The sequence below is a fragment of the Pseudophryne corroboree genome, chromosome 3 (assembly GCF_028390025.1).
Source record: "Pseudophryne corroboree isolate aPseCor3 chromosome 3, aPseCor3.hap2, whole genome shotgun sequence".
NCBI lineage: Eukaryota > Metazoa > Chordata > Amphibia > Anura > Myobatrachidae > Pseudophryne > Pseudophryne corroboree.
The window spans coordinates 36049501-36064450 of record NC_086446.1 but is presented as its reverse complement, the minus strand read 5'-3'; the positions used below and the strand labels follow the sequence as shown (position 1 = coordinate 36064450).

The 14950-nt window shown below is 47.2% G+C and overlaps 1 protein-coding gene across 3 annotated transcripts in view; it reads right to left on the bottom strand.

Moving 5' to 3' along the window:
- Window positions 1–332: 332 nt before the first annotated feature.
- LOC135054634 (zinc finger protein 239-like) overlaps window positions 333–14950 on the bottom strand; it is a 108788-nt gene continuing 94170 nt past the window's right edge. For 2 of the 3 annotated variants that reach the window (XM_063957853.1, XM_063957854.1), the window contains exon 9: window positions 333–12953. In XM_063957853.1, coding sequence (XP_063813923.1) covers window positions 12028–12953 — 926 coding nt within the window. In that variant the 3' untranslated portion in view covers window positions 333–12027. The remainder of the gene's footprint in view (window positions 12954–14950) is intronic. The other variant, XM_063957855.1, reaches the window with a different exon arrangement.

The following is a 14950-nucleotide window of genomic DNA, read 5'->3' as shown; positions in this document are numbered from 1 at the left end:
AGGCAGACTCTATCCGAGACTAAACATTGAGTTGTGGCTACAATTAGGAAGGATGAAATTTAAGATCTATGCAGCTTCTATTCAGAAGGTCCCCGATGTGTCTAAGAGTCCTGATACCAGCCTTTCTTTGGCCTCTCAAAGCCCCAATCTCTGAACTTTCATTTCATTATAAGTCCATAAAGAGGGAACTAAAATAGGATTTTAAGTACCTACCGGTAAATCCTTTTCTCGTAGTCTATAAGGGATATTGGGGACACAGTACGATGGGGTATAGACGGGGTCCAAAGGAGCCAGTGCACTTTAAATTTCTTCACCTGGGTATGCTGGCTCCTCCCCTCTATGCCCCCTCCCACAGGCAGTTATAGGCAAAACAGTGCCAGAAGGAAAAATTACATACTTGAGAGAAGGAACATAAGTGTGGTGAGATTTACACACCAGCACACCAATACATAACCGGGCCGGCAACATAAACGGTAACAGCTGAACAAGAAACACAACAGAGAACCTGCGGAAAGTAACCGCACTAAGGCGGGCGCCCAATATCCCTTATGGACTACGAGAAAAGGATTTACCGGTAGGTATTTGAAATCCTATTTTCTCTAGCATCCATAAGGGATATTGGGGACACATTAGTATGATGGGGATGTCCCAAAGCTTCCAGAACGGGCGGGAACGTGCGGAGACATCTGCAGCACCGCCTGCCCAAACTGGGTATCCTCTTTGGCCAGGGTATCAAACTTGTAGAACTTCACAAAAGGTGTTCTACCCCGACCAAGTAACCACTTGGCACAGTTGCAGGGCAGAGACCCCACGGACAGCCGCCCAGGAAGAGCCCGCCGATCTTGTAGACTGGGCCTTCAGAGACTGTGGAACAGGTAAGGCTGCCGACATATAGGCATGATAGCTAGTAAGCCTAAGCCAACGAGCAATGGACTGCTTCGAAACAGGGCAACCCTTTTTCTGCGCATCATACAGCATGAACAAGGAGTCCGTATTTCTGATCAGAGCCGTCTTCTTGACCTAGATCTTTAAGTCTTGCATCGCATCCAATGCCTCTGTAGGGGCAGAAGTACCAGAACTGGACGGGATCACAATATGTTGATTCAAATGAAATGCAGAGACTACCTTCGGCAGTAACTGCTGTCTAGTTTTGAGCTCCGCTCTGTTCTCGTAAAAGACCAAGCAAGGACTCTTACACGATAAGGCCGCCAATTCCGAGACATGTCTAGCCGAAGCTAGGGCCAGTAACATCACCGTCTTCCACGTGAGGTACTTGTCTTCCACCGTCATCAGAGGATCAAACCAGGAGGACTGCAGAAACACCACATCCAAATCCCAAGGTGCCGTAGGTGGCACAAACAGATGTTGTATGTGAAGCTTCCCTTGCAAGAAGGTCTGAACTTCAGGCAGCATAGACAACTTCTTTTGGAAGAAGATTGAAAGAACTAAAATCTGGACCTTAATGGATCCCAGACCTAAGCCTTTATCCACTCCAGCCTGCAGGAAGCGAAGGAATCTACTCAAGTGGAATTCGGCAGATGGAAATGTTCGTTCCTCGCACCAGGAGACATATCTCCGCCAGATATTATGATAGTGTTTTGAGGTCACAGGTTTTCTGGCTTGCACCATAGTTTTTTGGAAAGTCCCTTGTGAGCTAGGATGTTCCGCTCAACTTCCATGCTGTCAAACAAAGCCTCCGTAAATCCGGGTAGATGAATGGACCTTGCTGAAGAAGATCCCTTCTTACTGGCAGAGGCCAAGGGTCTTCTATGGACATGCAAAAAAGTTCCACGTACCACTCTCACCTGGGCCAATCCGGAGCAAGAATTGCTTGTACTCCTTGATTTCGGATCCTCTTGAGCACCTTTGGGATCAACGGAGTCGGAGGAAATATGTAGACCAAATGGTAAGGCCAAGGCGACATCAGTGCACCCACAGCGCACGCCTGAGGGTCTCTGGTTCACGAGCAATAGCAGCAAAGTTTCTTGTTGAGGCGAGACGCCATCATGTTACTCTGGGGGCAACCCCATCTGTCGATCTGTTGAAACACCTGAGGATGTAGGCCCCCACTCCCCTGGGTGGAGATCATGGCGACTCAGGAAGTCTGTTTACCAGTTGTCCACTCCCGGAATAAAGATTGCGGACAGTGCTCTTGCATTACTTTCCGCCCAGAGGAGTATTCTTCATACTTCTCGTGTGCAGGCCCGGCTTTTTGTCCCTCCTTGTCGATTGATGTACAAAACAGCCGTGGTGTTGTCCGACTGTACCTGAATTGCCTGATCCCGGAGCAGAAGGGAGGCCTGAATCAGAGCATTGTAGATAGCCCAAAGTTCCAGGATGTTGATCGGAAGTAGGGCCTCTTGGGCAGACCACCTGCCCTGGAATTGCACCCCTTGGGTGACAGCTCCCCATCCTCTCAGACTCGTACCCGTCGTGAGGAAGATCCAATCCTGAATCCCGAAGAGTCTACCTTCCCAGAGATTGGAAGACTGCGACTACCACAGGAGTGAAATCCTGGCCTGGGGTGACAGTTGAATCATCAGTTGCATCTGAAGATGGGAACCGGACCACTTGTTCAGGATGTCCAATTGAAGGGTCTGGCATGGAACCTTCCATACTGAATGGCCTCTTTCCCAACAATCTTATGCAAATAAGAATGGATACTCGAGTCGGTCGTAGAACCATGCGAACCATTTCCTGGAGAGTTCTCACTTTGTCCTCTGGGAGGAACACTTTCTGCACTACAGTATCCAGTAGCAATCCCAGAAATAGGAGCTGCTGAGATGGCTCCAGGTGGGACTTCTGTAGATTGAGGATCCACCCGTGGTGTGACAGAAGGTGGAAAGTGCGATCTATATGGGGCAGTAGATGCTCCCTGGAACTCACTTTTATCAGGAGATCGTCCAAGTAAGGGACTACGTTAACTCCATGGACCCTGAGCTAGAACACCATTTCCGCCATCACCTTTGTGAACACCCCCAGAGCTGTAGACAGGCCGAAGGGCGACACCTGGAACTGGTAGTGATCGTTCAGCAGGGTGAACCTCAGTCCTGATGAATTGGGATATGGAGGTAGGTGTCCTTGATATCCAGGAACACTAGGAATTCCTGTTACAGGCCTGCGATCACTGCTCTTAAGGATTCCATCTTGAATTTGAAAACCTAAGGATTCAAGGACTTCAGATTCAAAATTGGCCTCACAGACCAGTCTTGTTTTGGCACAATGAACAAACTGGAGTAGTAACCTTGTTCTTGCTGTTGCAGGGGTACTGGAACAATGACTTGGGACTTGACCAACTTTGTGATGGGCAGTAGCAGCGTAACACGCGTATTTTCCAAAACAGGTAAGCTTGATTTGAAAAATTGCTGGGGAGAAGCACCGTCGAACTCCAACTTGTAACCCTGAGAACTAAGGTCCTTTACCCAGGCTTCCTGGCAGGAACTTTTCCAGATGTGGCTGAAGTGATGTAACCGAGCTGCCACCTCGAGATCCTCCCAGGGTGGGCGGGCACCGTCATGCTGAGGTTTTTGCGGCTGGTATCTTAGGTTTACCTCTGGTGCCTCTAGTTGCATTGGAGGCACCTCTGGCCCTAGATCAAAATTTAGTGGACCGAAAGGACTGAGTAGACAGTCCCGGGTAGATACGTCTAGCAGGCGTAGCCGAGGGAAGAAACGTGGATTTCCCAGCAGTAACTTTGGCGATCCATGCATCCAATTCACCTCCGAAGAGCCATTCACCTGTAAAGGGAAGAGATTCCACATTGCGTTTGGAGTCAGCGTCTGCAATCCACTGACGCAACCATATGGCTCTGCGTGCTGACACAGCCATAGCAGTGGTCCTAGCATTAATATTGCCAATCTCTTTTAGGGAGTCACAGAGAACTCTTGCTGTGTCCTGAATGTGTTTTAGGAAAGTTACCGTAGTAACCAGGGTGATATCACCCGAGAGACCCTCCTGAATTTGAGTAGCCCAGGAATGAATTGCATGTGTCATCCAGCAACCTGCATTGATCGCTTTGAGATATACCTGCAGCAATGTAGATAGAAAAATTGAGACCACACTGAAATCTATCTCCCGGGTCCTTGACTGTAAAGGAGCCCGGAGCCAGGAGTACCGCCTTCTTAGAGAGGCGAGAAGCGAGAGACAGATGTCTACAGCCGGAGATTCTTCCCGGAACTTTCTGCCCTCAGGGGCAAAGGGGAATGTATGTAAAAAACATTTAGAATCAGTTTGTCTTGAGGGAGGAAAAACGACTGCTAATTTGCAGCATCCACTACGGGGAGCTTTAGCATATCCCTTGTAGCTAAAAATAGGATTTTAATTACCTACCGGTAAATCCTTTTCTCGTAGTCCGTAGAGGATGCTGGGGTCCACATTAGTACCATGGGGTATAGACCGGTCCACCAGGAGCCATTGGAACTTTAAGAGTTTGAGAGTGTGGGCTGGCTCCTCCCTCTATGCCCCTCCTACCAGACCCAGTCTAGAAACTGTGCCCGAGGAGACTGACATCTTTGAGAGAAGGATTATACAGAAATAGTGGCGAGATTCATACCAGCTCACACATACAAGGCAAACCAAGCTGACCAGCTTGAAACTCAGTAAAAGCTGAAACATTACTTAACCAACAAAGGAAGTACTTAACCAAGAAAAGGACTACGAGAAAAGGATTTACCGGTAGGTAACCAAAATCCTATCTTCTCTTACGTCCTAGAGGATGCTGGGGTCCACATTAGTACCATGGGGATGTACCAAAGCTCCCAGAACGGGAGGGAGAGCGCGGAGACTCCTGCAGAACTGATTGGCCTCTGATGATCTGAAGGTCAGTCAAAAGTATCGAACTTGTAAAACTTTGCGAACGTGTTTGACTCTGACCAAGTAGCTGCTCGGCAAAGTTGTAAAGCCGAGACACCCAGGGCAGCCGCCCAGGAAGAGCCCACCTTACGAGTAGAGTGGGCCTTAACTGATCTCGGACACGGCAGACCTGCCGTAGAATAAGCGTGCTGGATAGTGAACCTAATCCAGCGAGAAATAGTCTGCTTAGAAGCAGGACACCCAATTTTCTTGGGATCATATAGGGCACACAGAGAGTCCGACTTTCTGTGACGAGAAGTTCTCTTCACATATATCTTCAGAGCCCTTACAACATCCAAAGACTTTGATGTAATTGAGGAGTCCGTAGCCACTGGCACCACAATAGACTGGTTGATATGAAATGCCGACACAACCTTCGGAAGAAACTGCTGACGTGTCCGGAGCTCAGCTCTATCTTCGTGGAAGATCAAGTAAGGGCTTTTATAGGATAAAGCCCCCAATTCGGACACGCGTCTAGCAGAAACCAAGGCCAATAACGTGACCACCTTCCATGTAAGAAATTTGACCTCCACCTCCTTTAGAGGCTCAAACCAATCCAACTGGAGGAACTGCAACACCACGTTAAGGTCCCAAGGCGCCGTAGGTGGCACTAAGGGAGGTTGGATATGCAGAACTCCCTTCAAAACAGTCTGAACCTCAGGGAGGGCAGCCAATTGTTTCTGAAAAAATGGATAGGGACGAAATCTGGACCTTCGTAGACCCTAACCTCAGGCCCATAGCCACACCTGCTTGCAGGAAGAGGAGAAAACGTAAGAGTTGAAACTCCACCGTAGGAAACGTCTTGGATTCACACCAAGAGACATTATTCTTCCAAATACGATGGTAATGTTTAAACGTTACTCCTTTCCTAGCCTGTATCAGGTTAGGAATGACCTTCTTCAGAATGCCCTTCCGAGCAAGTATCAGGCGCTCAAGTTCCATGCCGTCAAACATAGCTGCGGTAAGTCTTGATAGGCGAACGGCCCCTGCTGCAGAAGGTCCTCCCGAAGAGGAAGAGGCCTTGGTTCTGCTTGCAGTAGATTTAGAAGGTCCGTGTACCAAGCCCTTCTCGGCCAGTCTGGAGCAATGAGGATCGCCTGAACCCTTGTTCTCCTTATGAGCTTTAGGATTCTTGGGATGAGTGTGAGTGGTGGAAACACATACACTGACTGGAACACCCACGGAGACACCAGGGTGTCCACTGCCACTGCTTGTCGGTCGCTCGACCTGGAACAATAACGCCGAATCTTCTTGTTGAGAAGAGAGGCCATCATGTCTATTTGGGGTAATCCCCAAAGGTCTGTTATTTCCTTGAACAACTTCGGATGGAGACCCCACTCCCCTGGATGGAGATCGTGTCTACTGAGGAAGTCTTCTTCCCAGTGGTCTACTCCCGGAATGAAGATGGCTGACAGCGCCAACGCGTATCTTTCTGACCAGAGGAGTATTCTTGTCACCTCTAACATTGCCGCTCTGCTCTTTGTTCCGCCCTGTCAGTTTATGTAAACCACTATTGTTACGTTGTCCGACTGCACTTGAATGGCCCGATTTCTTAGAAGAGGGGCCGCCTGAAGAAGACCGTTGTAGACGGCTCTTAGTTCCAGGATGTTGATGGGCAGGCCGGCTCCCAGGCTTGACCACCGTCCTTGGAAAGTTACTTCTTGAGTTAATTGTAACCACCAGAGGAGCGAAATCCTGGCCTTCAGCGACAGACGAATTCTCTGGTGCATGTGGAGATGAGATCCCGACCACTTGTCCAGAAGATCCAGTTGGGAGGTCCGAGCGTGGAACCTCCCGTACTGGAGAGCCTCGTAAGAGGCCACCATCTTTCCCAACAGCCGATTGCATTGATGAACAGACACCCGGGCTGGCTTCAGGACATCCCGGGCCATAGTTTGTATCACCAACGCCTTTTCCTGCAGAAGAAACACCTTCTGCACTTTTGTGTCCAGGATCATTCGCAGAAAGGACAACCGCTGGGTGGGGTTCCAAATGTGACTTTGGAAGGTTCAGAATCCAACCATGACTCTTTAGGAGGTGTGTCGTGAGAACAATGGACTGCAGCAGCTTCTCCTTGGATGGTGCCTTTATCAGCAGATCGTCCGATATGGAATGATGTTCACCCCTTGTCTGCGGAGGAGAACCATCATCTCTGCCATCACCTTGGTAAACACCCTTAGTGCTGTGGAGAGGCCGAATGGCAGGGCCTGGAACCTTGAAATGACAGTCCAGCAATGCGAAACGGAGATAAGCCTCATGCGGCAGCCATATCGGAATGTGGAGGTACGTATCCTTGATATCCAGGGATACCAGGAATACCCCCTCTTCCAGACCTGATATCACCGCCCTGAGAGACACTTGAACTCCTTTAAAAAGGGGTTCAATGATTTTAGGTTCAGAATGGGCCTGACCGAACCATCCGGTTTCGGTACCACGAAAAGATTTGAATAGTAACCTGTGGTTTGTAAATGAGGAGGAACTGGCACAATGACCTGTGCCTCCACCAGTTTTTGGACAGCGTCTTGTAGTACAGTGCTGTCTGCCAACAGAGTTTGGAAGCCTGATTTTAAAAAAATGATGAGGAGAGAGACCTTGAAATTTCAGCCTGTATCCCTAGGATACAATATCTATCATCCAGGCCGTACGATGCCCAGACGTGACTGAATTGTTTGAGTCTCGCTCCCACTGGTCTCACCTGCAGGCCGCCGGTCCACCGTCATGCGGAGGGCTTTGGCGTACTTTAAGCAGGCTTTTGTTCCTGGGAAACTGCAGCGGAAGGTTTCTTAGACTTAACTCGACCTCCCCTAAAGAATGTATTGGACGTTCTGGCCTTTCTAGGCTTGTTAGGCCGAAAGGACTGCATTGCAGATGAAGAGAAGGATTTCTTCGGAGCAGGTGCTGCTGAGGGAAGAAACAGAGACTTACCCGCTGTAGCCGTGTATATCCACGCATCTAGAGCTTCCCCAAAGAGAGCCCGACCTGTATAGGGTAGGGACTCCACACTTTTTCTGGATTCCACGTCGGCCGACCACTGGCGCAGCCACAGTCCCCTACGTGCTGAAACAGACATGGAAGATATTCCCACAGACATGGAAGATATTCCCGCAGCCATGGAACTCAGGTCTTTCATGGATTCTACCATAAAACCTGCTGAATCATGTATGTTGCGTAAATATAATGCAACATCATCCCTATCCATCGTATCCAAATCCTCAAGTAAGGTAGGCGACCACTTTACTATAGCCTTTGCAATCCATGCAGTAGCAATAGTGGGACGTAATATGGCCCCTGAAGCAGTGTACAATGATTTAAGCGTGTTATCAATTTTTCTATCAGCCGACTCCTTTAAGGCGGTAAAACCACCTTCTTTGAGAGTCTGGACACAGATGCGTCAACAATCGAAGGGTTTTCCCACTTTTTCCTATCCTCCTTAGGGAAAGGAAATGCCACCAGCACCCTTTTAGGGACCTGGAATTTTTTCTCAGGGTTTTCCCATGCTTTCTCAAATATAGCATTCAATTCTTTTGATGCAGGAAAGGTTAGCAAGGATTTTTTATTTTCAGTGAAAAAGGCCTCCTCAACCTGCTCAGGTGTGGTATCATTAACATTCAACACAACCCTGATAGCCTCTATCAACAATTGCAGCCCCTTTGCAAGAGATGCGGACCCTCGCAACACATCCCCATCACCGTCTGTGGTGTCAGAATCGGTATCCGTGTCGTCCTTTGTGACCTGCACAAGCGCACGCTTATGGGGGTATATAGTGGAGCGTCATGAGGTACCAGAAACCGGCCATGCTGCCATAGAGCTCTGTAATAACCTGGGTTGCATATTCATTACTTGCAACCCTATCAGAAATCAGGGAAATCCAAGATTTGATAGAGGAAAACCACTCAGGCTCCCTTGCTGGTATCTGTGCTAAACCAGTGATATCCTGATTACATGGAATGGGATCAACCTGGGAGAATAAATCCTCTGCAGCACATGACACAGTGTCCCTGGACATAGCTAAAGACCACCAAACACTCCACACACACACACACACACACACACACACACACACACACACACACACACACACACACACACACACACGTGAGGGCAGACAGAGTTTCCCCCCCAAGAATGGCAAGAGAGACACAGAGGTTGGAGCCAACCCACACACAGCACTTTTAGCAAAGGGAGACCCCTTGTCAGCGCTGACCTTGCACCTTAATAGGACACACAGTCGTATTACAGCCTCCCCTCCCCCTTCTACTGACCCCTGGTACCGTGTACAGATAGCTGGAGTTGCTGTAGAGGGACCTGTTCTTCCCCTCAGCGCTGTGCAGGCAGGAAAATGGCGCTGGAACGCTGCTGGGACCCAGCAGTTCTGAGAAGCTCCGCCCCCATAATGGCACTGTCTTCCCACTCTTCATGGATTATACTGGCCTGAGGAATTCATGCTGGCTGAGATCAGAGGACCCCGAAAGGCTTCTGGACCAGTGTGGGGGGCAAGCGCTGGCCCAGGGAGCCCCTCAAATGTCGCACCATGTACCGCTGAGCGCAGTTAATATTGCGCTCCCTCCCCACTGCCGCCATCTTCACGCCAGCCAGATTGCTAGGAGGGTCGTGTCTCACTCACCACTGCTTCAGCTCTGTAAAAGGGGTTGGCGGCAGGCTGCTGGGACGAGCGATACCCTTTGGCGGGGAGCGATCCGACCCCTCTGGTGCTCAGTGTCCAGTCAGCGGAGACAGTGGCTCAGACCCCACAGGGCGGACACTGCTCCCCCCCTTAGTCCTGTTGCCAGCAGCCTCCCTGTGCCTAAACGCTATTCAAAAAAATAAAACTTAAAGAAACTCCTATGGAGCTCCCCTAGCTGTGACCGGCTCCTCCGGGCACATTTTCGAAACTGGGTCATAGAGGGAGGAGCCAGCCCACACTCTCAAACTCTTAAAGTGCCAATGGCTCCTGGTGGACCCGTCTATACCCTATGGTACTAATGTGGACCCCAGCATCCTATAGGACTTAAGAGAAATGAAGGGTTCAATACCCTGTGTAGGAGTGAAATCCCCACCTATGGGGTCCACATCATCCTGTATATCATCATCAGTGTCTGATAGAAGTGCAGGTAAAGCACGTTTATGTGGACCTGCAGTAGATAGGGGGGATGGGGAACATCAGCCCTGGCAGCTAGATCTGCTACTGCTTGTTGCAGTTCTTGTGTTTTGTGGGCATTTGCAGTGAGCTGAGATGACATATCAGACATCATAGTTTTGATTGCACCCAGCCAGGAAGGCTTGTGACCCTCCCCCACATTCTTCTCAACGTTTTGTGAGGACTGACTACACTGCTCACATGAAATGGAACCAGATGAGAGTGGGGAGAATCTGGTGTTACACATACTGCATAACTTGTGTTTTACCATGATGAAAAGTAACACACAATAATACACTTACAACATACTGATTAACAATGCAAGCCTGTCCTATTGCATGTGAGAGTAGACACAGAGGAAGAGAATGCACCAGCACACCCACGCCAGAGAGCCCTAGTGAGGCTGTCAGCGTTTTTATATCAGTGAAAACTGTTTGTTTATAACGATTTCCCCTTTAGGAATACGTAATGTGCACAAATAGCGGATCTCCCCTAAACTACACCCAGTACCAGTGATCCAGCGTGTGTCAGAGTCCGGAGGAGCTGTATGAGGCTGCTGCTGCTTATGCAGAAGAAGGCACCAAAATGCAGCTGAGCCCGCTCAGATGTAGCACCGCCCCCCGTAATGGCGCCGGAGCTACTGAATATATTTATACTGGCCATGTCTCTAAAACATGCTGTAACCTTACATGAATGCTCAGTTCAGCCATCGCTAGCCATTTTAACACAGGTGCTATAGCGGGTCCCCCCCCAGGAGGGACCCGTATGCCTCACCTGTGTGAAAGCCGCACCATGAACCGGGGGACCACCCTGGCGGGGTCCCCGGTTTGTACTCACCACCGACGTTCACCTTCAGGCAGTGTTAGGGGTGTGCGGTGTGCTGCGGTTGCGACAGCCAAGGCGCAGTGCCCCGTTGAAAAACAATCCCTTAGGACGGTGATCCTGCAGCGGGTAAGCACCACTGCACCTCGCAAGAACGGTGACAACCCCCCCCCCCCCTTCTTAACTCCCACAGCGCATGTATACTGTTGCCCAAACAGCATACCGAAATAAAACAAAAGTTTTAAATAAAATGAGGAAAAACTCTGGAGCTAGCAGAGTGTGCACCCTCTCCTGAGGGCACTTTTTTCTAAACTGCCTGTGGGAGGGGGCATAGAGGGGAGGAGCCAGCACACCCAGTTGAAGAAATTTAAAGTGCACTGGCTCCTTTGGACCCCGTCTATACCCCATCGTACTAATGTGTCCACAAGATCCCTTATGGATGCTAGAGAAAACGTGATTAGCTCTAATTTGCTTTTACAATATAATGTAATAAAAAGAATACCAAACATATAAAAGGTCACAGGAAGGAGGAAAATGTAAATACAATAAATTACAATATAGTAAGGGGTCAGTACACACCGCGCCAAGTGTAAAACAAAAATCTATACATAGCATTGTACACTTTGCTCAAGAAAGATCGCTGGAGCGCCATTTTTAAAAGCGCCCAAAGGAACCATGTCCGGAGTTCCAGAGACGCTGAGATATAACAGTCTTTATATTACACAGTACCAGTGTCCTGATTCAATTCTTGTGCATAATTTTCTTCTTCTTTTTTTTGTAAAACCAAAATGGAGACGCAGAATTTATGGGAAAACATTTCTCTGGGCACCCAGCCTGCTTGTTACATGTAGTTGTGTCTGACAGTTTTGTGTAGATCAGAGCAAAGACCATCTGGCTTTATCAAGTCACTAAGTATTTATTTAGATAGAGTATTTATCCTCTGTTCTTCCAGCACTCAATTACCCATTTAACTTGTTGATCTAATTCCTAAAACTACCTTCCCTCCCATCAACTTAATAAGTTGATATTATCTTGCATAATAATTAAAATAACAAAAACACAAATAGTACGGTAAAATTATTATGGTGTGAGGAGAAATACTATGCTTAGATAAATAATTACCAATAATAAATACGTCCACTTGCAAGTGTGCAAAGTTTCTCCTGTATAAAGGTGTGCGAATAATGAATGTATGGTGTACCAAGATCGTAGAGCAGTCATTTCCCACACTTGGAATGTGGAAATGATTTCTCTCTTGTGTGAGTTCTCTGATGTTCAACAAGAGATGATTTGTGTTTAAAGCATCTCTCACACTGAGAACATGAAAACGGCGTCTCGCCGGTGTGAATTCTATTGTGCTTAACGAGATGCGATTTATCTGTAAAACATTTCCCACACTCAGCGCATGTATATGGCTTCTCACCTGTGTGAATTCTGTGATGTTTTACCAGACCCGATTTATTTGTAAAACACTTCCCACACTGGGAGCACGAGAACGGCTTCTCACCTGTGTGAATTCTTTGATGGATAACTACAGAGGATTTATCTGTAAAACATTTCCCGCACTGAGGACATTTAAATGGTTTCTCACCTGTGTGACTTCTCTGATGCGCGATATGAGAGGATTTGTGCATAAAACGTTTCCCACACTGAGAACATGAAAACGGTTTCTCACCTGTGTGAAGTCTCAGGTGGTTAATAAGAGAGGATTTCTCTGTAAAACATTTCCCACACTGAGAACATGAAAAGGGCTTTGCACCTGTGTGAATTTTCTCATGTCTATTGAGAGATGATTTCTCTGTAAAACATTTTCCACACTCAGAACATGGAAATGGTTTCTCACCTCCCTTGGCTGTCGGAAGGGGAATAAGCTTTATGTTCTGTGCTCCATCTATAGTGAACAAAGATATTTGATCTGCACTAGGAACTGCACTATATATACCATTATTTGAGTTATCTGCAAAACATTCCTCATGATAAATAGGATCAGATGATAAATCTGCACTGTGAAGACCTGGATGTACAATTGAAGCAGTAGAGTTTTTTCCTTGACAATCTGGTGTAATTACATAATTCTCTATTTTACAATCTGGAGATAAAATGAGATGTTCCATTGAGATATTCCAGCTGTTGCATCCATCTGCTGGGAATAAAATAAAAAATATGAAAATATTAATTTTTTCCCCATACAAAGTTATATTTTTCGATTTAAACCATGTTGAAAGGTCCCAAAAATGCCATCAAACATTGCCGTTAAATCCATTTCATCTAATCCATCTGTGGGACACTGCTGACCATGTAGCCTGAATGTGTAAAACCACTGTAATAAATGCCTTAACTGCTGGGATCATAGTCAATCTTCTCTGAAGGTTCATTGATGGTGCTTACACCTGCTCTTTAAGTGAACCTAGGCAAGTATTATTTCTAGACTGGCCTGACAGAATGAAAGCACTCTGGCCAAAGAAAAAGATAATGAAGGAAAACTTGAGTTTTCACACCACACTATGTAGTTCTTCAGACTTCATAATTGTCTGGGGATACCTGCTTCCTAGTGAATAACCTTATCAGAGAAACAATTACTTGTTTTAAAATCTTGGCTTAAAGAGCCCGTGCCATCAATTTAGGGGAGGAATGTCCTGAGAAAGAATTGGTCACTGGGACAACAGATAATTTCGTAGCAGGAACCTGAGCCCTGGACAAACTGCCATGTTTAGTACATCGGAGTACCAAACCCTCTTTGGACAGTCTGGGGCAACAAGGATCACTGGTATTCCTTCCCTTCACATTTTCTTGAGAACTCAATGGAGTATCAGGATTGGCGGGAATTTGTAAGCTAGCTGGAATCTCCATGGCATCTATGAGAAGTAACAACAGATGCCTGGATCTGCAGCGAAACTGGGGCGTCTTATTGACCTACTTCTGGCTGGTCCCCACCTATTCAATAGGCTGCAGAATACTTCCCCAGCTATTCAACAGGCTGCAGAATACTTCTAGATAGTTTCCATCAATGTTTTCAGAAATGCCTTCGGTTCCATGAACATTGATAAGCCTGGTCTTCCCATTGGACCAACCAAAGTCCCTAAAGAAAATGTAACTGCTCACCATCCCTGAAGACTAGCGTTCATAGTCACCACTGTCCAATTGTAAACTGAATACCTCCTGTCTCTGCAGAGGCTTTCTGATCTTGCCCACTACCTGAGAGAGTGTCTTATCACTTGTGAAAGACTACTTAACTGCGCTGAGAGATGATGATTTGATAGATACTCATTCCTGAGTATGTTTAGCTGAAACATTGGAGAATGTAGCCTTGCACATTGGGCCATCTAGAATGAGAATGCCACTTTTTCCATTAGTCTCATTCATAGATGAAAGGAAAGACTTTTCACATCCACATCTAAGTGAATCAGCTACTGAAAGATTGAGAATCCAGCCATAAGTCTCTAGTACCTCCACAGTCTTTAGAAGATATAATCTTAAGGGCCTGCTCTGAATCTGCCTTGAAAAGATCAACTATTACGAAAGGGTACTACTCCTATCAATCTAGCCTTGACTGCCATGATTTTTAGAAATATACAAGGTGCTGTATTTAGACTAAAAAAGAACCACCTTGAATTGAAAATTCCTTCCTTCAATCATGAATCGTAGAAGGCAATTGGGGATCCGGTCTGAAGATTGACAGCGTCTAGGTCGACAGGGTCAGAAGGTCGACATGTTCTAGGTCGACAGGTCAAAATGTCGAAATGAATTTTTCAAACTTTTTTTTTTTTTTTTTACTTTTTCATACTTAACGATCCACGTGGACTATGATTGGAATGGTAATCTGTGCCGAGCGAAGCGGTAGCAGAGCGAGGCACCTTGCCCGAAGCATGACGAGCGAAGCGAGCCATGCGAGGGGACACGGTGCACTAATTGGGGTTCCCGGTCACTCTACGATGAAAACGACAACAAAACAACATTAAAAACTCATTTTGACCTTCTGACCCTGTCAACCTATAGTGGTCGACCAAAATATTGTCGACCTACACACTACACTGTCGATCTATTGATCCACACCCGGCAATTGTGTCCTCCCCAAATTGGCATATGGAGGTAGGCATCCTTGATGTCTATGCATGCCAAGAATTTGATTACTTCCATGAC